At 33.8% G+C, this 22,373-nt stretch overlaps 1 protein-coding gene across 7 annotated transcripts in view; it reads right to left on the reverse strand.

Annotated features, from left to right (window-relative positions):
- The window catches only part of LOC149567419 (uncharacterized), a 188,463-nt gene extending 187,113 nt beyond the window's left edge, over positions 1–1,350 (reverse strand). For all 7 annotated transcript variants that reach the window (XR_016362413.1, XR_016362412.1, XM_089820597.1 and 4 more), the window contains exons 1-2: positions 1,080–1,350; positions 919–985 (exon numbers count right to left, since the gene is read on the reverse strand). Coding sequence is in view for 5 of the 7 variants with exons in the window: in XM_089820597.1 (XP_089676723.1) it covers positions 919–985; positions 1,080–1,151 (139 nt within the window). In the remaining 2 variants the exon portion in view is untranslated. The remainder of the gene's footprint in view (positions 1–918; positions 986–1,079) is intronic.
- Positions 1,351–22,373: the final 21,023 nt, after the last annotated feature.

Here is a 22,373-nt window from a genome sequence, read left to right on the forward strand (position 1 = left end):
TTAAATATCATTCTAAACCATGAATATCAAAAAATATGTTGCAAATGTTTCTAGGCTGCAAACTACCAAAACTGGACTTACTCAAATGGAGAGGTTGTCATTAAATGATTTCATCTAGCCAATTCCCTTTCTTGTCTATCAATAGATAGGTGATATCATTTTAGATTTTGGCTTATCGTAATGACTTTGTTATTGTTTTTGTTTAGGCTAGGTTTAGTCATGTGTTTAGGTGTTATACATAGGCTTCAACCAATTAACCAATAAATGGACTTCAATATTTTTGAACTAGAGATTCTAAAGTTCTCTTACGGCCAAGTACGTTGCATGGTGCCCAAATAGGGTCGATTATTGCCCCCTAGAGAATTTTCCACAATAACAAGGTTTTTTTAATAGTAACAGCCACTTGGCTTTACAAGGATACAAAGAGGCATACACTTATGCTAGATTTTTCTCATGGCTCACGTTTCAAGTGCTTATGCTATCCTACAGAGTGTATATTGGTCATTCAAGGTTGGCAAAACTAGCATTTTGATCTCTGCTATGAAAAAATAACGTTGAAGGACAAACTTATGGGGCTTTGTTGTCTAAATTCTCCACCTGGAATAGATGTAAATCAGAATTTTTGACTGTGACTTGGCTAATCAGACAATCTTGTACAACTCCAGCAATCAAAGAGCTACTGTCGGACCGGAATTTCATATTGGGTAAAGCTTTTTCAATGAAGGTCTTCAAAAACATAAATTTAGATGATATGAGCCTGAGATCAAAACAGAGCCCAATGCAAGGGAAAGAAATTCACCATGTTTAACAACGGGACAAACGCAATACAGATTGGACATTGTAAACGCAATCAACATAGTTTGTAAAGTCAATCCGAAAAATCCAAAAGCCAAAGGATTACACAGTCAGTTGCCTTACCTTGTTCAACATAAGCTCTTTCTTCCACTTGTGCGGAACAAAACAGGCAGGTCTGAGCAACCTGCCCCTGTGTACATAATAAAAACCATGAGTTGCTAGATATCAAACAGCAAATAGAAGAAAAACATATGTACTGTTAGAGGAAGTACTAGAAAACGTACCTTTTCATGGCGAGAAAGAAGTTTGTAGGAGGCCAGAAAAGCTCTGTGATATCTCCATATTTCCTTACCCATCGTTTCCACTTACGGTTGGAAGAAACAAGCCATTTACTTCGTATATGCTGGCCAACTTATGTCTTCATAGCTTCAGGCTTCATCTTCAAATCAATATGTCAGCTTGCAAGAATGCATCATTTTGTGTTACAGTTTGGTTTTACAAGTGAGGGAAAAATAGTTAACCTAAGTTCTATGCATAGGAATTCAGAGCTCGCTTCTATTTTAGTAAAACACATTTTGGTTATAAGGTATGGTCTTAGAATTTCAAAGAGGTGAAAACAAACTGTCTTTCTTCTTCTTCTTTTTCCTTTTTTTCTTTTTCTTCTTTTTAACTTTTTTTCCTTTTTTCTTGTTCTTTTTTCTTTTTTTTTAAATTTATAAGAAGTCTATTTTCTAAATTAGAACATAAGATAGAAGAGTTCTTATATGAAAGTTAATATTAAAATTTGTACGAAATCTTTTGTATAGGTGAAATTAATATATTTGTGTCATTTTATATTTATTCATAATGCAATAACGATTTATTTGAACTTGTGTATACTAGTTCTTATAGACCCATCATTTATTCATTATTATCAAACTCTCATTGACATGTACTTCATACATTTACTCTTTACCTCAAAATTCTAGCCATAAGGCTTATTTCAAAGATGGTCAAGGTTGACATGGTTCAATCTTGAGGCGCATGAAAGAAATGCCAAAATCCAAAATCATCAAATTCAAAGTTTGGCTTGTTCATCCCCTTTTACTAGTCATTATTAGCCAACTTTACACACTTTTATGTGACATATAGCTATGTTGTGAATTAAACTACATTTAATGTGCACTAAACTACAAAGTTTTTGTATCTATCAGTGAATTTGAATGGTTATGAATGACCCACCAAGACAAAGTCATGACGAATGCAAAACCCCTCACACCATGAGGGATTAGCCAAGATTGTGCACTAGGTAATTTTAAAGAAATAGATACCCCACAATCCTTGATTCTTAAACTAAGGGTAATAGCTTAAGCTTGTGCTCTTAAATCAATTGTGTGTGTGTGTGCGCGCGTGTGCATGTATGTTTGCATGTATGTGTGTCCATGCACATCAAAGTTTGACATAAGACTCTCCAAAAAAAAATTATCGAGACACATTATTATTTCTAAAGAGCAGGGAATAACTAGATCCACTTTATCATAAAGGTCATTTGCATGTATTTGTTTAATGCTTTTGATATCATTAGTCACATTAATATGACCCACTAAAGGGCCATACCCATGAGAACTCATTCACTATCAATTGTAGAAAATCCTAAATGGTATTCTTAGGCATCACCTATGGAAATGCAAATACATAAAAGATAAAAGCAAAAAAGTCGTTAGGCATAATTTCTAGCTAGTTAATCAAATGGGTCTAAATCATTCTCTTGACTCAAATCAAGATTCTATTGCTCAAGATCAATCCCCATTAGACTCAAATCTGAAAAATGAAGTTTTCAAACTTACATAGATTTTGAGATTTCATAAAAATTCACAAAAAATTCTAGATAGTTGCAATTAACTTAATTCCTCTATCAATGATTTTAAGCTAAGTATTCTTGGTCGTTAATATAACTATCACAATTAATTTATTTGATTATTTCTCCCTACTCTAAATAAACTAGGTTAATGTGTTTGAGTATTGGCTATTTTTTAATTAGCCTTAATTATTAATATAGTACCATTTATTCCTTTACATTTATGTGAATTCAATTTATCCTACAACTCTTAGGGTTTTGCCTTTTAAATTAGATTTTTTGGATATGAGTTTTCTCTTTATTTATTTCTGTACACGATGGAATCACATATTCATGAGACCTTGGTGTAGATTGCAATTAGAATAACAATGAACTAATATAGACCCAAGAAAACATTGTCAAATAATGACTCTATGAACATCTCATGTTTCCCTGACTATAACTGCTAAAATTGCTCTCAGACCAACATCTCATTGACAGTTCTAGAATGGGAGCATGTTATTGATGCAAATCTATGAATGTCTATATGAGATCTATATGAAAATGCTAAGGTAAGAATGTAAAAATGTTAAAATAAGTGCATGCATGAGACTAAATAATGTTAAGTAATGTTAATAAGTACTAAAATGATGTTAAAAATGATACTAAAATGACATTAAATTTCTACAACAATGATGTTAAATGGATGATCAAAATGATAGCTCCAATATGCCTATAGTATTGATGCATAAAACTTGGGTCCATTTACTCTTGATTTTCCCTTCCATTTGTAGGGTTTTAGAAGGGGGTTGAGTTAAAGATATGGAGTTTACTTTTTACTAGGGGTAAAGGTGAAATTGAAAATATCCCATAAGACCCCAAGAGGAACAATCTAACAGATCGGGTTTGTGAGGATAAATGGGGATTTTCAATTGTTTTAAATCACAAAAAAGAATGGATTTTACTTTTCAGAGGATAAATATTTTTTTGTTGATTTATTAAATGTTGCATTTATTTTCAACTTTTTTTTTACCTTTTTCCTTTTTTATTTCATTTTATTTTATTTTATGAATTGGTTTTCCTCTTTTAATAGTGATTTTGGTCTTTTTGAATTTGATGACAAGTTTAAGTGATTAGTCAATTAACCACTCAATGACTTGATGTTCGTAGTTGATTTGAAAGTTCGTTATTTTTCCTCATTTTATCTGGTTTTGTCTTTAATTTCTATTGTTTAATCGAAATTCACGTCATTTTAGGTGTTTGCCAATTTTAGGGTGTCTACAATTTCATTTTCATATTTAATTGAAGTTTGATTCTCCTTTCTTATTTGCATTTAGTAACTTAACTTTTCTCTAGCTTTTGTGATTCATTATATCATCTTTCTTTCACCTTATCAAGTTGCCCTTCTTTGAGCCTCTAGATTTTATTTTGAAAAAATCTTATAGATATTTTCTAAAATACCCTAACTTTTATCTCATTTTCAAGTCTTTATCTATTTATATTAAGGTTAAGCCTACACTATAGATAAAATTGATCCTTGTAAACTTAGGGAAAACTTAATTTTGCTTCATTGTATCATTTCTTATCATGGATTCTCATTTACTCTAGCCTTTATTCATGCCTCGATTATAGACTTTGATATTTCACAGGATTTATTTCCATATGATTTCCTCATCCTTATCTTTTTTAAAAATTTTAAATTTTTTTGACAAAACTATAATATTTATATTATTTTTAAAAACTTTTCACATTTTTTTCAAGATCAAGAAGGACTCGTGGAGGAAAGAACCTATAAACAAAACCTCCAATCATTACCCCATGACTATCAAAGCTCAAAACCTAGAAACCTACCCAAAACCAAAATACAATCATGGTCAAAGTATGATGTGCCATTTACAATTACATCTACATTAGAAACCCAAGCCCCACTAATACAAAAAGAAAGCTCAACTCGAGGAACAAAAACTAAAATACAAGAGTTACATCAAGAATTACAACATGAATAACCAACCCATACAATTTAGAGACCCCATCTAACCTGATAAAAAAAAGATCAAAACCCACAAGACCCAAAAGTGCCATAGGTAGATCCATAGATCCTAGAAATAACAAATAACTTCAAACACCATAATCATACCGCTAGTAAATGCATAGCCATAAGATACCAAAACATCAAGCATAAAAATTCCATGGAAAACTTGTTGAAGTTGAAGCACACAAGGCAGAGATAATCTCGAATTGAGTTCCATCACCAAAACACAGAGGAATTAAAATGCCCCAAATAGCAAAAACCAATGAGCAATCAACTCATCTTAGAATTTGAGTTCCCAACAATTGAGAGGGGGAATTAATAAACAAAGAATTCCACAAGAGGTTTGTTGTATTTTGTTCAAGATCAATATCAGAGGAGTCTCTAACAAAAGTAAGCATGGCCACAATTCAAAGGTTGAAATCTAGACATAAATCTTTGACCAACCATGAAAACCTGCCAAGGCTTAACTTATCCAAGATAACAATAGAAATCATGAAAAAATAATAACTTAACAATACTCAAAAAGAAAAGTGATCAGTCATAAACAATATCCACCCCACTTAACACAATGAATATAACTCATGCCAACAATCACACTGCCAGCCTTAAGGTGGAATAGTTAGGTACATTCAATTGATATGAGTGCCAAAGCTTGACATGTAATCCAAGTGAACCAACCATACAACAATGTATCATACCACAATTTAAATTAAGTGAGATCAAATGTCATGTCAATAAAATGTTGCTTCAAAGATATAAAGAACCCAAGAAAATGTAATAGATGATAACCAATAAAGCCTACAAAAACCATTACTAGATTGCCCAAAATGATGTATACAATGATATAGAAGATATGAAAATATGACATTTGAACATGAGCATCATAATATAATGGATGCAGCTATCCTTGAGACAAAATGTATCTTTGATCAAAATTGAAAAAATTGAAAACACAACGGATTTTGCTAAAACTTGTAGCATTTGTTCTTCATGATTGGTATGTTATGTAATCGAAAACAACAACAAAATTGAGAAAGCGTCATTGTGCTTTTCAAGATATAAAGGAAAAAAAAACTTTGACTTTCGGTGCATTCTATCTAGAGCATAGTCGATGCTAAATATAATTACTAGTCAATAATCATACATGGGCCACAACATAATAAGGGCCCATTTGGCAATGGGAATATGGTCAAAATAGGCATTTTTTAATTCTTAAAATTGTGTATTCTTTGTTTGGGTGCATTAGCTAGGAATTGTGAATTGGAATATGTATTCCAATTTGCCCCAAAAATTAGCTTCTCCAATTTAAAATAGGTGAAATTGGAATACCTATTCCTATTCCATATTTACTTTGTTGAATATCATAAAATTTCAGGTTCGTAAATTTTGTGTGGTCATGTTTCGTAGAACATTGATGCTCAAAATATTGGCCATTATGTTTGGTTGTTTGAATGTTTGTTATCATGCGAAGGAATTTTTTGGGCATCCTTCCATAGCTATCAGGTATGAACTATGGAGTATTTTTTGGTCTCATTCACCTATTTCGCTGCAAGGTTGTCATGTTTTTATTGCGAGGATCATTCTTTTGTTTTTTCAGGGTTCTCTATCATGTTGGGTATGAAAAGCCTCATTAATTTTCTAGGTGTCTGGCTTAGAGTTGTAGTGAAGGTATTGTTTAGAGCTTTTGTTTAATAATCTCATGCAAGCGGATTGCCCCGTCACTGCAAACCTCTATGAAAAATGTCTTCCCTTTCAGCAGATCGCTTCCAGACTTCCATGATTTCTCCCAAAAAACAAGTCCCAGAAATGTAGTCATGACAAAAATGAAAAACCCTTGCTCGATAAAATGAAATGCAACAACAACCTACCTCTAGAGATTGCGAAAAATTTCCTTATCTTACTCATGTGAAATCATCTTAATACTGTTGTTTTTCCTCTTATTTTTTGTCATCTAAACTATTGGTTGTCGTAGATCAAATGACCCCACATGCATAATAGTTGAAGTAACATTGTAAGATGATTCAAAACATATGAGATTCAAGACATGCATCTAAGGAATGAACATGATTTCTTCAAAATCATTTACTATAGAAGTTTTTACCTAGTGCTAAAGCACCAATCATTGAAGCAAAAATCCCAGAACCATAGAGAAAAAATATTTTATTGAAACTTAAAAAAAAAAAAAATTGTTCCAATTTTGGTTTTGCACAACCAAATGTACAATAAACAAATTCTCAATCAAATGTCGAGTGAACCAAACATAGAAGAAGAATACTTATTCACATTTTCTATTCCTGGAATAACAAATCTAGAATATGTATTCCTATTCCCACCACCAAGTGGACCCAAATAGATTGTGTGAAAAATATGGATATAAACCAAAATAATGTGACCAATTTAATAGAATTTTATTATATGGATGGAGATGTGTCTTTTATAGAAGTATTGGTTTTTCATGTTTATGATCTATCCTCTATGTATTTTTCATATATAATGGACTTATATTTTGGTTCACTTTACTTTTCCACGAGCTTCTTATCACCTCTATTGTTCCCATGGATAATGATACTAACATAAATGATCATGATGATGATCAACTATCAACACTTCTCCTCACTATTATTCAATTCATACTAAAGATACATCACAACTACCCTCTTATGATATATATAAAAACTTCCCTTCATGTGGTGATTATATATTGTGTAAGCTTTTTGGTAAGTTAATTATGGTCTTAATCGTCACTCTCTTTGCCTTTAAGTTACAAAATATACAAGGAATTTTATCATATACTCATAGTCTAGGACTATATAGTGTTTATAGCATGAAAATAAAAGGTCCAATAAAGCTACAAGAATTCTTTTGATACTTAATCTTCTAGCCTAAAAAAAAAATCATGGAGTGCTAATTTATTTTTTCATATATGTTTCCATTTTCTCCTAGTTTACAAATGATTGAAAAAAAATTGTTTGGGATTGTCTTCCTATTCTTTTTCATCAATGTTAATTTATGTGCCCCTGCCACTTTAGTCCCTCTAAAAGATTCCCCTATTTGAACATGTGCATGCATCAATCTCATCATTTGTGATTTAATCCCAATATTTTAATATGACCATGAGAAGTTATCTTGAATGTAAAAATACCTTGAGAAGCAAATATAAGTAAATTATTTATTATTCACAATACAAGAATTTACAAGCTATAATTTCAACTCATGAGTCCTAATTGCTTTATTAAAGAGTAGATCTGAGTATAAGGAGCATCAAGTTGCAATATATTATCTTCAAGTATGATTATATGATGGATTTTACTATGATTTGTCATGTTATTGCATTAATAATTAAAGGATTGCTTCAAGATTGTTGAATCACCAACTTTATTAATTCTAAGGTATAATATTATCAATTTAGCATTTTATTTATAATTTTCTCCTTTAGTGTTAAGTGTAGATGTTATCTATCCTAGCCTTCAGCTAGAGAATTATTAAGATAATTTAGGTGATTAGAGTAGTGCAAAGGTGACAAATTGGGGAGAACTAGGAATAATCAAAAATCTAATTTTTTGGTATTTTTCTATGTTTCATAAAGTGCATTTTTGAAGGCCTTCAGAGTGGATGTAGGTGTTGAATTTTCATCTATCCCTTAGCATGATGTGTCAAATCCATCATGGTGAGGGATATTTTTTTAATCTATTCAAGACCTTTCCAACAAGGTATTTTGTTTTAAATTTTGGGCAATGAGTGGGAAGTTTTTTTTTTTTTTTTAAATCAATAAAAGGCAAGTGCCCATTATATTAATTTCACAATTTGAACAATTTTACAAAACCACGTTCAAGTGCAGGCACTGAAGGGAAAATAATGAGGTGAAGAAAACTCCCGTTATTGCTTGAAGTCTGGATTCCATACAGATGCCCAAATTGAGACTTAAAGAGGACATCCCCTCTTTTACAAAGATATATTAGGGCCATACCCCCTTGTTACAAAAGTTCAAGTTCATTTATAGGAATTGATGAATACACACAAATATTGAGAGCAAGAACAAAAAAGGAGATCCACTATGAATCCTAGAGAAGGAAGGCTCAAGATCAAAACATGTTGAAGTACTCATATGCACTAATCAAACACACCAAGAAACTAGTCGATTCCTCCATCAACCTGTTAGTTTTAAAATTACAAAGGGAAGATGTGAACATGCTAACTTCTAGCAAACTAAAATCATATGAAAGAATTATAGTACAAATTCCAATGAAGCTTTTCATGGCTCTTACACCCTAGGCTGGGACATCAAGAGCCCTAGTCCATTCAGACCCTGCTGGAGAATCGTAAAGAACCAAAACCTACATAGCCATAAAGAATCCTCTGAAACAACCAATCAAAAGCTTTCCAAATTGTAGAGAGTACCAAATGCTTAAAGAAATTTCAATATAATAGCCTCTTCTAGGTTGGATGAATAGCAAAATTGATCCTATTAATATAAATGAAAGAGAGCATTGAATATAAAATAATACATAAACATAATAATCTAAAATTTCTTCAAAACTATCTGGTTCCAAGGAAGACTTGAAAAATATTGATCGAAGGCTAACCTAAAAGTTCTCCTTAAAAATTAATAACCTAAGGTTAGCTAAAGTTTTAAACAAACAAGCTGATAGAAAATTTGTTGATCCAAAAATAACAACCTTTCCATCTTCTTATAAACCCTAAAGGTTACGGGTTAACAAACATCACCCTAGTTGTTCACACTTTCCATATTAGAATTAATTAATTACAAACTATAGCTAATAATAGCAACAAATTAAGAAAATTCCTAATGATAATTGATAGAAAAAATATCAAGAAAGGAATAAAAGAAACTTAAAGACATGATCAATATGTAATATGTTGTCTTGCATTTTGTCACAACAAAATGTAGGTAACAATAATTTTTTTTAAACTTAGTTTCACATTTCTCTGAGTTTAGTTCATTATTTAATTGGATAACATTGCTCAATCAATTGACCCAAATTGATATAATGAATCCTTTTACTGAAGGCTTTCGTTAAGTCTTTTTCATTTTCATGTTTGTCAATCCTATGTTTGTTTTTTTAAGCCTTCAACATCATTTTTTGCATTTTTGAGTGTGTGTTTGTTAGTTTTTGGTACTTTCATTTTGCTCAAGTCATTGTTTTCAATTTTCCCTTCGATTCGGTTTATCTTAGGTCTTAATCGGAGTTGGCAATCAAAAGATATGACTATTTTAGTGCCCGTACGTGGACCTTTTTGATGCAACATCACGAATTACAAATATCATGTTATATTTTTAAGTTGACATTCACTTTTTAAAAAATATAACATAAATTCACTTTATGTTATGCTTTTAAGTTACTTTATCATTTTGTTTTTCACTTAAAGTAACTATAGTGCACTTTATGTTATATTTTTAAGTTGAGTTTCTTTTTTATTTTTCACTTAAGTGACTATATTAACTGTATAGTTTGATTTAATTTTTTAAAAAAATTCAAATGTTCTAGTAAATATTGATTTTAAAATTATATTCACACATTACATTTAAAATATGATAGTGTAAATGTTATTTATGACCCATTTAAGTAATATTTTATTAAAAAAAAATTGACATGTGCTTAATTCATCACTTAAGTTGTGTAAAACATGTCTACAAGCATATTTCATAAAAAAAAATGCAATTGCATCTAAAAGGTGAGATTTTGAATAAAAATGCATGTAAGTGCATAAAAAAGATGCGAATACATATTGCTAAAACATGCAATCACAACTAAAAGGTGAGATATGCATATTGCAAAAATATGTAAAGACACCAAAAAGGTGTGTTTTGTTTTCACAACATGCATATGCATCTTAGAAACTCATTTTTGACCAAAATGCATAGTTTTAAATCATGTCAACACACTGAAAAGGTGTTTTTGGATAAAAAGAAGCTCAAGACATGTTTTTAAAACATGTATATGCATCTTTAAAGTGCATTTTGCTCATAATACATGCATTTGCATCCCAAAAACTCATTTTTGAAGTTTCAAGGTCAAATAACTTGTTGTTTTCTTCCTCTATGAACACATTTTTCATTAAAAAAATGCTTAGATATGCCCATATAAGGGCTTGATATCCATCATAAGAGGGGAGTTTTTGAGTTTTAATGCATATATGTGCATTTGGGGGTCATGATTTTACATATCCAAGACAAAAATGAATCATATTTTTGCAATTTTTAGCCACATTTTTGTTTATAACGCCCAGATTTGGGGCAGTTTAGATCACTTTCTAGCTCAAATAGAAGTCATTTTGAGGTTTTGATATATATATATTGAAGAACACATTTTTGCCATTAGATGTCAAAAATTCTTCATTTCATGTCTTTTATGAATCACGTTTTTGTTAAAAATGCCAGGAAAATTAGGATTTTTATTCACTTTTATGCGTTTTGAAGTCACTTTTTTGCATTTGGATCCATGTATTAGCATTTGGGGAAGTTATTTTTGCATTCACAAGTCAAATGTCATCAATTTACATGCATTTGTTAAACCACGTTATTGCAAAAATGGTCTAGATTTTTGCATTGAAAAGTCACATTTTTGTTGAAAAACTTGAAAAATTTCAACCCATACATTTGGAGCAAGAGGAGTCATTTTTTAGTTTTAATGCATGGTATTTCCTTTGGAGACTATATTTTTGGCATTCTCATGTCAAATTTGACCATTGAATGTCCAGTACATGCAAGTATGAAAGAAGTCAAATATTTGTTTGTAAATCTGAATTTGGAGGAGAATTAATCTTCAAGTCTATAATTCTTGCTATTTTGGCTCTTTGTTCTCCAAGTAAGTGGAATTTTTTCAAAATTACCCATCAATTCATGCTTATCTTACTATTTCTATGCATATGTTAGCTTGAAGTTGCACACTTGTCCATATATATGCCATGAAAATGTAGTGCCTGCCCCTAGTCTACATTTTCGAGCTACAGTTATGATATGATTGCCAAACTCTTTTAGGCCAATTTATGTTTGATGATTAGTATTATTATTTTAGAGATTATCAAATGATGTTTACACTGAGTTTATTATATGATGAGATTACTTGGTACTCTATATTTCATGCATGTATGATGATTATTCAATGGTTTCAGTTATCGATGATGATTAGTTAGATGGTTTATTATTTCATGTGCTTCTTATGGATACTTACCCCGTACTGCATGTGTATGGTGTGCGTGTTGTTTTATTTATGTATGGTGTTTCTGATATGGTTAAGGAAGGGAGTCGTAGTCACCTACTAGTCGGGATCTACACGATGCACCACTTCCTGCCATTGTCTGTTTAGCTTAGAATATTGTGTTTGTACATGCGTGAATTTTATGCAGGTTGCAGGTACCGGGTATCGACTTCCCTGAATTGTCAGGATGAGCATACCCTATCGCACTGTCTCAATGGTAAGAGAGGGGAGATAAACTCTTAAGTCCAAATCCTAAACCCTTTAGCCAATTGTCCTAATTGATAATTAGGACAAGTATCTGAGTTAAGTACCCTCCGAATGCATCAAATGATGTAATTTCGTGATTATAACCCTTTTGTTTGATTTGGTATGTATTTTTCTATGATGGGTTTTCGTATGTTGCTTTATGAGTCCTTGGTGTATTTTTCTATTAATTAAGTCTAATTAAAAAGACTAATTAATGATTTAATTTAATAAAGAATTATTATGATATCTTTATATTTAATTAATTAATTAATTAAATAAAAGAATTAAAGTTGGAGATTAAAGTTCAAAGATATATTTAGAACAGGATAATATTTATTTAATTTAATAATAATATATTTGGAGTTCATTTTTAAATAAATGCTAAATATTATTGTTATTTAAATTAATTAAATATGTTATCAATTAAGTTCTAAAATAAATTAAAAAGTTGAAAGATATTAATTTATTAAGAATTCTAGATCGCATGATCTAAACATGAGTTAAATATAAGAATTAAATTAAAAGATTAAATTATAAAAATTAATAATGTTATTTTAATTTCTTAAAAGTGCACATAAGATTAAAGTAATAAATTAATTAAGAATAGAAGTCAAGTGTAATTTTAAATAAAGTTATTTAATAATTCAACTTAATGTGCATGAAAGTTGAATGCAAAAGAATAAGAAAAGATAATAAAAGTTAATTTGGAGTTAACTGAGTTGTGCAAAGAGTCTTCTCGGGTAAACGCACAATTAGTGCCCCGATTTGAGGAGAAATTGCTTATCACAACTTTGGGGGTTCATTTTTGATAGAGGGGAATTTGGACGGGAATTTTTGGGAGACAATTTTTGGAAGCGAATTTCAGAAAGCTGATACCAAGAAGGTTTTCCCAGAGGAAGGTTATTGAGAAGAGCGAATTCTCATACAGTTCCTGGAGGTTGCATAATAGCATCAGGATTAGGTAGGGTCTTGTGTTTTTGATTATCCATTAAATACACAATTATCCTTTCCTGCCTTCTTCATGTCTGGGGTTTGTAGATCTGAATTCTCTGTGATGAAAGTTTTAACTGTTCAATATTGTGAATTTATTAATTGTTCGTCGATAATTTCTGTATCCATGAAGACTGGATGAATTATTAGAGCCCTTGTTTTCTTGATTTAGAAATTAAGATTTGATTAGGTAAGGATTTTGAGTGTAAAATTGAAAGTTCTAAAATTTAAAAAAAAAAAAAAAAAATATATATATATATATATATATATATATATATATATATATATATATATATATATATATATATATATATATATATTGCTTGGAGGATATTGTCTTAATGGAAATTAAATATAACTAAATATAAAATAAACATTATTTATTTTATATATATATAATTATTGTTTTAATAAAATTAAAGAAATCTATATTAAAATAAAATTAATTTATTTTGTACTTTTATTAAAATTGAAATTTGAGATCTGTTTTAAATAATATTAAAAAAAAAAAAAAAAAAAAAAGAAATTTAAAAAAAATATATATTATATATTTTGGGTGGGGCGGGGCCACCACTTCCCACGCCCCACACCTTTCCCCACACTGCCGCAACAGGTGGTACTGCTACCTGCGGCAGCAATAACACCTGCGGCCGCAGGTGGACGGCAGGCCGACGGGCCTTTAAAAACGCCGTAAGTTATTATTACGATTTCTTTTTTCTAAAAAAAAATCATTTTTTGTTTTTTAATAATTAGTTTATTAAATATTATTGTTAGTTAATTTAAATTTTATAAAACTTTAAATTATATTGAATTTATATTGTTTATTAATAATTTTTATAAATAAATAAATTATTAAATAAAAATCATATGATTCTTTATGTATCATTAATTAATCTTATTTAGGTTTGACTTAATTAGGATTAATTAAATTGAAAATTTGTTTAATCAAATTTAATATTATAACACCGATTTTTTTTATGGAAGCGTAGATTATTATAATCAACAAGGATTAGTAATAATTTAATTATTACCTTAGAATTGTTTTAGGATTTTGACTTAAAATCAATTAAGGTTAATTAGGTGTTCCATTTGGAGTTAGGAACGGGATAAGGTTCTATCTGTTTAAAACTTACATTCAACTGGAAATGGAAACCTCACATTAACGCAATAGTATATTATCAATCAAGTTGAACTATAAAACTTTTTATTGGAATATAAACACTGGAAACTGAAAACATAAACCTCACCTTAACTCAATAATATACTTTCAGATCCAATCTCTGAGACTTTGATGTTGTCTTTATACTTTGAATGTTTTGGGGTTGATTTAGCGTTGACCAGTTTAGGTTGTTACCAGAGGCTCGGGGTTGTGAATGTGATGTCATGATGATTTGGTCTCGATCTTTCTTAACCTGACCATGGTAATGTGATGAAGTGCTCTATGACATGATTGTGTTACTGTTTGTTATTGCTTTCCAGTTTCCTTGTGTAAAGCTGAGGTGTATGTATTTGAGAATACCTAACTTAACCATTTTTGAGTATCGATCAGTTATATTTGATAACCATTTCTGAGTCTTGATCAGTTATACTTGTATTACTTTCTGGTTGCTCATTAGAGAACCATTGGATTTTGTGACTTATCATTGATGCCTTCAGTTGCTGATAAAGAACTGTCGTGATTACATGATTACTATTTGATGTTATCTGTTGCTCATGAAGAACTGATATAATTTTGTGGATTATCTTTTTATGATGTTTTTCAGTTGCTCGTATAGGACTGAGATGGTTTTATTATGATTCTTTGATTTACGAGTTCATGAGCTAGGGTAGGTTATCTATGTGTAGAGTCAGGAAGTGGCTTGCAATGGGGGTCGGAGCCCTAAGAGGCTGCCTTGAGAAACCCATTGTAAGTCATTTTTTAATAAGTGAAAACATTTACACTAAATGAGAGAAAATGAACCTAACAAGATAATTGTATGTTCTCTCCCATGCCATGAGTGCTAGTACAGACTAGGATGGGGTAGAGAGGACGCTTGGTTACGACCTTGCATTCCATAGTATGCCTCGTCAGTATGAGAGGATACTAGTGGCCGCAGGATCAATAGGGACCCAGGATTCCTAAGGGATTGCTCGGGTAACTTCTACGTGACTTTTGCGATGACACTTTCCCGCTTGCATATTAGGTTTCCTACGTGTCTTGTGGTACCTTTGGGATTTAGATGTCGATCTTTTTAAGAACCCTTGAGTTAGCATACTTATAGGATTTCCTGGACTTAGAGAGTATTTATGATTATAGGTTTCATTATCCTATTTGGGACTTGAGACTATCTCCTCAGCGCGGTGGGAGTGGACCATTTAGGTTCCACGCGGTCGGGTGGTAGTGCTTTTACTCTTACCATTGAGATCCGTTTCGTGGTCACCGTGGCTGGATTTTTCATGATTGGCATTTACCTTCACTATGTTCTTGGATTATTATGATGGATGGTTAGATTTTATGATAGGTGTGTTATCATTATGGATGTATGGATGTATCATGTATGGGAATAGTTTCATATATTTTTACTGTACTTTGTATCATGGATTTGAGGATGTTGTATCTTGATCTTTACATATGTATATTCTTTTAAGCCTTTCATACCCTATGACTTGTACCGTGGATGATTGAGCATTCTGAATTAATTTGTCGAGAGGCATTCAGAACAATTGTATATTATGGACATTAGAGTTTCTGATTATTCTTTCATATGTATGTGATAGTTGTTAGACTTAGAATTAATTAAATTTAAACGTGACTCAACGTTTTGGGATCTTTAAGAAATGTAACTTGCAATGTATGTTTGTCGGTGATTACATGTTATTGCTTCCGCTACTAGGTGTTTGATGTGTATGTCATACTTTCTTATTAAAAAAAATAAAAAAATGTTTAGCAAACTTAGTGAAACTTTAGGTTAATTATTTTGGATCCCTTGGAGGGGCGTTACATCTGGTATTAGAGCCCGAGTTTCTACATTGGGAGCTCTGGGTATATTGGAACGCCACTAGTGTTAACTAGTTGAATAAAAATACAAACCTTAAACTAAAACTTGAAACTAGTTGAACTGAAACAGTATATAAACTATTAGTTACCTATTTTTTTCCATACTTCAACACTCAAAACTTCAAAACTGAAATTATACTTAAAATGAAATTATAGGTAAACTGAAAATTGAAAATATCTTGTTTGCAAAACATGTGTCTTTTATCTATGTATTTCAGTAGTATGTTTCATGGTTATTTTAGCATCTTGTGTCTTGGATATTATTGTAGGATGGTATTTGGGATGAGATCTTCCATTAGGGGCCGTAGCCTTGGCCATGGCAGAGGCCGTGGACGAGGCAGAGATGTTATTGTTCATGAGTCTATCCATGAGAGCCCCATTCAGGAAGAGAATAGGGAAGAGCATGTCAGTGAACATCAGGAAGAGAACCACGAAGAGGGACATGCCGACTCTGAGGAGGTTGATCTGAGGCAAATGATGCGAACCCTTATTGATCGCTTACCTCCTGTTCTTGAGCAGGATAGAGCACACCAGTTTGGACATGAGCATAGATGCAGATCTAGGAGTCCTCAGAGGGATCGACATAGATTCATAGTATCTTCTCAGATGAAGGATATTCAGAGGTCCAAGATCAAGCCCTTTAATGGGCAAGGTTCTAGGTATGTAGCTAAGCAGTGGCTTATTGCCCTTGATAGGATTTTTGCTATGCAGGACTTTGACAGTAATGTCAAAGCGAGGTTTGCCATTACCAATCTAGAGTTATTTGGGGCCACCTGGTGGACTATTGAGGAAAAGAAGTTGGGCATTGACATGGGTAGTGTCACTTGGGAGATTTTCTTGGAGAGTTTTCATGAGCGATTCCTACCAGAGGAATGGAAGCAGCATAGAGCAGATGAGTTCCATAACCTGAGACAGTTCACTATGACCGTTGTAGAGTATGAGCGCAAGTTCTATGAGCTCATGCCTTTTTCGAGATTCAGTGACAACCCAGCGCAGTTGGCACAACATTTCATTCGAGGCTTGAACAATCATTTTATTGGGGCTGTTAAGGTATTTGAGCCTAAGACCCTCAAGGATGCGGTACATCGAGCTATCCTAGTAGAGCAGAGTGTCAACTTTGGGCAAGGGGGATTTTTGGGAGCGCCTACTATAGCAGGATCTAAGAGCAACCACAATTTCGATGGAATCAGGAAGCCTCCCTTCCCTAGGAGGAATCAGTATTCTCAGCAGCATTCTCAGCAGCATAAGGGATTTTACCCTCAGGCACAGAGTGGTGGCGGTGGATCCAACTCTAGGATCAATCGCAATGCTCAACGTAATAGACAGAATCAGCAATCTCGGCCTGCACAGAGCAACCAATCTTTTGCTAGCAGGGGTAGCCACTAGCGGTCGAATGCACCACCTATAGGGAGAGGATCTGGTAGAGGCACAGGATGTTATTCATGTGGATAGATTGGTCATATTGCAGCATACTGCCCACAACGAGCATCTCAGTATTCAGGACCCAGGCCAGCAGCATCTGAGCCTACAGTCGAAAATGCAGGTGGATCTCATAGAGTATTTGCAGCGGTGGATCACCGTCAGGTAGACCATCAGGGGACAGTAGTTGAGACTACAGGAGCTATCCGAGGTACACCTCTCTCTGTATTATTTGATTCAGGTGCTACAAATTCTTTCATTTCTCCATCTCTAGTTGACAAGTGTAAGTTGGAGTCGGTTAAGCAAGATCATGGTTGGCAAGTGGAACTAGCCTCAGGCGCTAAAGTTTCCACAGATTCTGTAGTTCATAAGTGTGGACTTAGCATAGGAGGGTTTGAGACTTCAGTCGGTTTTCGAGTTATTCCTCTTGGCTCCTACAATGTGGTCTTAGGTATGGATTGGCTTGGCTCTCATAGGGCTAGTATAGACTGCAGAAAGAAGACCATTATGTGTCAGGATGACCAAGGGAAGGATGTTGAAATTGTGGGGATACCGAGGCCTATATCCCTACGGATGATCTCTGCTATGCAACTAAAGCGAAGCTTTCGTAAGGGATGTCAAGTATTTGCCGTTACGGTAAATGAGCTAGATGAGGAAGAATCTACGAGGAAGACCCTAGATCACCCTATTTTACAGGAGTATGCTGATGTCTTTCCGAGTGAGATTCCAGGCATGCCTCCGAAGAGAGACATTGATTTTAGCATCGAGCTCACTCCAAGAGCGAAACCTATCTCTAGATCTCCTTACCGTATGACCACTCAAGAGCTAAGTGAGTTGCGTTTGCAGTTAGAGGAACTTTTGGCCAAGGGTAGTATTCGACCTAGTGTATCACCATGGGGAGCTCCAGTGCTCTTTGTGAAGAAGAAGGATGGTTCTTTGCGCCTTTGCATTGATTACAGACAGCTGAATAAGGTGACAATAAAGAACAGGTATCCTTTACCAAGGATTGATGATTTATTTGATCAGATCAAGGGGGCTACAGTGTTCTCTAAGATTGATCTTAAGTCAGGATACCATCAACTTCGCATCAAGGAGGCTGATATTCATAAGACCGCCTTCCAAACTCGCTACGGGCATTATGAGTTCACAGTGGTACCCTTTGGGCTGACGAACGCTCCATCAGTTTTCATGTGCTTAATGAATGGGGTGTTCCGTTCCTATCTTGATAGATTTGTTCTTGTGTTCCTCGATGATATTCTGATATATTCTAGGTCCCAAAAGGAACATGAGGAACATTTGAGTTTACTTTTGCAGTGCTTGAGAGATAATCAACTGTATGCCAATGCGACAAAGTGTGATTTCTTTCAATCAGAGATACAATATTTGGGACACGTTATTTCAGGCGAAGGTATCTCTGTAGACCCTGCAAAGATCCAAGCAATAGTAGATTGGCCTGCACCCACTACTGTGTCAGAGATTCGTAGTTTCATGGGTCTAGCTGGGTATTATCGTAGATTTGTTCAAAACTTCTCCAAAATAGCACACCCTATTACCTCCCTTCAGAGGAAAGGAAAGAAGTTTCTTTGGACAGAAAAGTGTGTAGAAGCATTTCAGAAACTCAAAGAGCTTCTGACCAGTGCACCGATCTTAGCAGTACCTAATCTAGAAGGTGATTTCATGGTGTGTACAGATGCTTCCCTTGAGGGTATTGGAGCAGTTCTAATGCATAATGGTCGAGTGATTGCATATGAGTCACGCAAACTCAAGGATCATGAGTTGAATTATCCTACACATGACCTTGAGTTAGCAGAAGTAGTTCATGCCTTAGTGAGATGGAGACATTTCTTGTTGGGACACAGATTTGAACTACATAGCGATCATCGTAGCCTTCAGTACATATTCACGCAGCCTAATATGAATGCTAGGCAAAGACGTTGGATGGAGTTTTTGTGCGAGTATGACTTTGAGGTAAAGTATATCCAGGGGAAGGAGAATGTTGTAGCTGATGCTTTGAGTCGCAGGAAACATGTGATATCATCTATGACTCTTAGTGTCAGTTTGAGATGTCAGATACTTCAGGCACTCCCCACTGATTCATGGTATCTGGAGGTGTGCAGTGAGATCAATTCAGGGAGACCCTTGGAGGGTAAGTTTTCAGGCTATGTACTAGAGTCAGATGGCCTTTTGAGACATTCAGGAAGGATCTATGTGTCGCTACTGGATGAGCTTCGCATATTGATCCTATCAGAGGCCCATCGTGCACCTTACTCGACACATCTAGGTGTCAAGAAGATGCATGCAGATTTGCGACGTTTATTCTATTGGTCCGGGATGAAGCGTGACATTGCTGATTTTGTGGCTAGATGTCTTGAGTGTCAGAGAGTCAAGGCAGAACACCAGCATCCGGCAGGACTTTTGCAACCGAATCTCGTTCCTTCATAGAAGTGGGACATCATCTCTATGGATTTCATAGTAGGTTTACCTATGACTCTTCGTCGTCATGATGCTATCATGGTCACCGTTGACCGGTTGACCAAGGTGGCACATTTTGCACCAATCAGGTCTTCCTACACTGCAGCTTCAGTAGCTAATGTCTTCATGCATGACATTGTGAGACTACATGGTATTCCCCGAAAGATCATTTCGGATAGGGATCATGTTTTCACTTCCGCATTTTGGACATCACTACAGCATGATCTTGGAGCGCAGCTGAATTTCAGTTCAGCATATCATCCAGAGACAGATGGGCAGACGGAGAGAGTGAATCAGGTTCTCGAAGATATGTTGAGGATGTACGTGATGGATAGGCAGACTCATTGGGAGGACTATCTCTACCTAGTGGAGTTTGCTTACAACAACAGGTATCACAGTTCTATTAGCATGGCACCTTTCCAAGCCTTATATGGACACCCTTGTCGTACACCTTTGAGTTGGGATAGCCTTGAGGATCGCATCCTGTTGGGCCCAGAGATGCTTCGTGACATGGAGCAACAGGTGGTGCGTATCCGAGAGCACTTGACAACGGCACAAGATAGGCAGAAGAAGTATGTTGATGCACATAGGTCAGATAAGCAATTTGCTGTGGGAGAAAAGGTTTTCTTGAGAGTGCGTCCGCGGAAGAGTCTGATCCGTTATGGAAAGGGCTCGAAGCTAGCACCTCGCTTTGTGAGACCATTCGATATTCTTGAGAGGATTGGTCCAGTTGCCTATCGTCTTGCTTTACCGCCCAGCCTTGCTCGCATTCACGATGTTTTCCATGTTTCAGTACTTAGATAGTATATTCCTGATGTTGTACATATTCTTGATTGGAATGCATTGCAGGTAGAGGACGGGCAGCTGGCTTTGGAGCCAATACATATTCTGGAGCAGCGGGAGTTGACCCTCAGGGGTCGAACCATAGAGCAGGTAAGGGTCCAGTGGGACCCTACTGATGACTCTTCAGCTACATGGGAGGATGCATCTAGATTACGGAATTTATATCCCTATTTGTTTATAGGCTTCCAGGAGTAAGCCTAAGTCTAGGGGGGGTGGATGTAGTGCCTGCCCCTAGTCTACATTTTCGAGCTACAGTTATGATATGATTGCCAAACTCTTTTAGGCCAATTTATGTTTGATGATTAGTATTATTATTTTAGAGATTATCAAATGATGTTTACACTGAGTTTATTATATGATGAGATTACTTGGTACTCTATATTTCATGCATGTATGATGATTATTCAATGGTTTCAGTTATCGATGATGATTAGTTAGATGGTTTATTATTTCATGTGCTTCTTATGGATACTTACCCCATACTGCATGTGTATGGTGTGCGTGTTGTTTTATTTATGTATGGTGTGTCTGATATGGTTAAGGAAGGGAGTCGTAGTCACCTGCTAGTCGGGATCTACACGATGCACCACTTCCTGCCATTGTCTGTTTAGCTTAGAATATTGTGTTTGTACATGCGTGGATTTTATGCAGGTTGCAGGTACCGGGTATCGACTTTCCTGAATTGTCAGGATGAGCGTACCCTATCGCACTGTCTCAATGGTAAGAGAGGGGAGATAAACTCTTAAGTCCAAATCCTAAACCCTTTAGCCAATTGTCCTAATTGATAATTAGGACAAGTATCTGAGTTAAGTACCCTCCGAATGCATCAAATGATGTAATTTCGTGATTATAACCCTTTTGTTTGATTTGGTATGTATTTTTCTATGATGGGTTTTCGTATGTTGCTTTATGAGTCCTTGGTGTATTTTTCTATTAATTAAGTCTAATTAAAAAGACTAATTAATGATTTAATTTAATAAAGAATTATTATGATATCTTTATATTTAATTAATTAATTAATTAAATAAAAGAATTAAAGTTGGAGATTAAAGTTCAAAGATATATTTAGAACAGGATAATATTTATTTAATTTAATAATAATATATTTGGAGTTCATTTTTAAATAAATGCTAAATATTATTGTTATTTAAATTAATTAAATATGTTATCAATTAAGTTCTAAAATAAATTAAAAAGTTGAAAGATATTAATTTATTAAGAATTCTAGATCGCATGATCTAAACATGAGTTAAATATAAGAATTAAATTAAAAGATTAAATTATAAAAATTAATAATGTTATTTTAATTTCTTAAAAGTGCACATAAGATTAAAGTAATAAATTAATTAAGAATAGAAGTCAAGTGTAATTTTAAATAAAGTTATTTAATAATTCAACTTAATGTGCATGAAAGTTGAATGCAAAAGAATAAGAAAAGATAATAAAAGTTAATTTGGAGTTAACTGAGTTGTGCAAAGAGTCTTCTCGGGTAAACGCACAATT

This window comes from Cupressus sempervirens, chromosome 3, assembly GCF_028749045.1.
Source record: "Cupressus sempervirens isolate cs-2001-9-10 chromosome 3, ASM2874904v1, whole genome shotgun sequence".
NCBI lineage: Eukaryota > Viridiplantae > Streptophyta > Pinopsida > Cupressales > Cupressaceae > Cupressus > Cupressus sempervirens.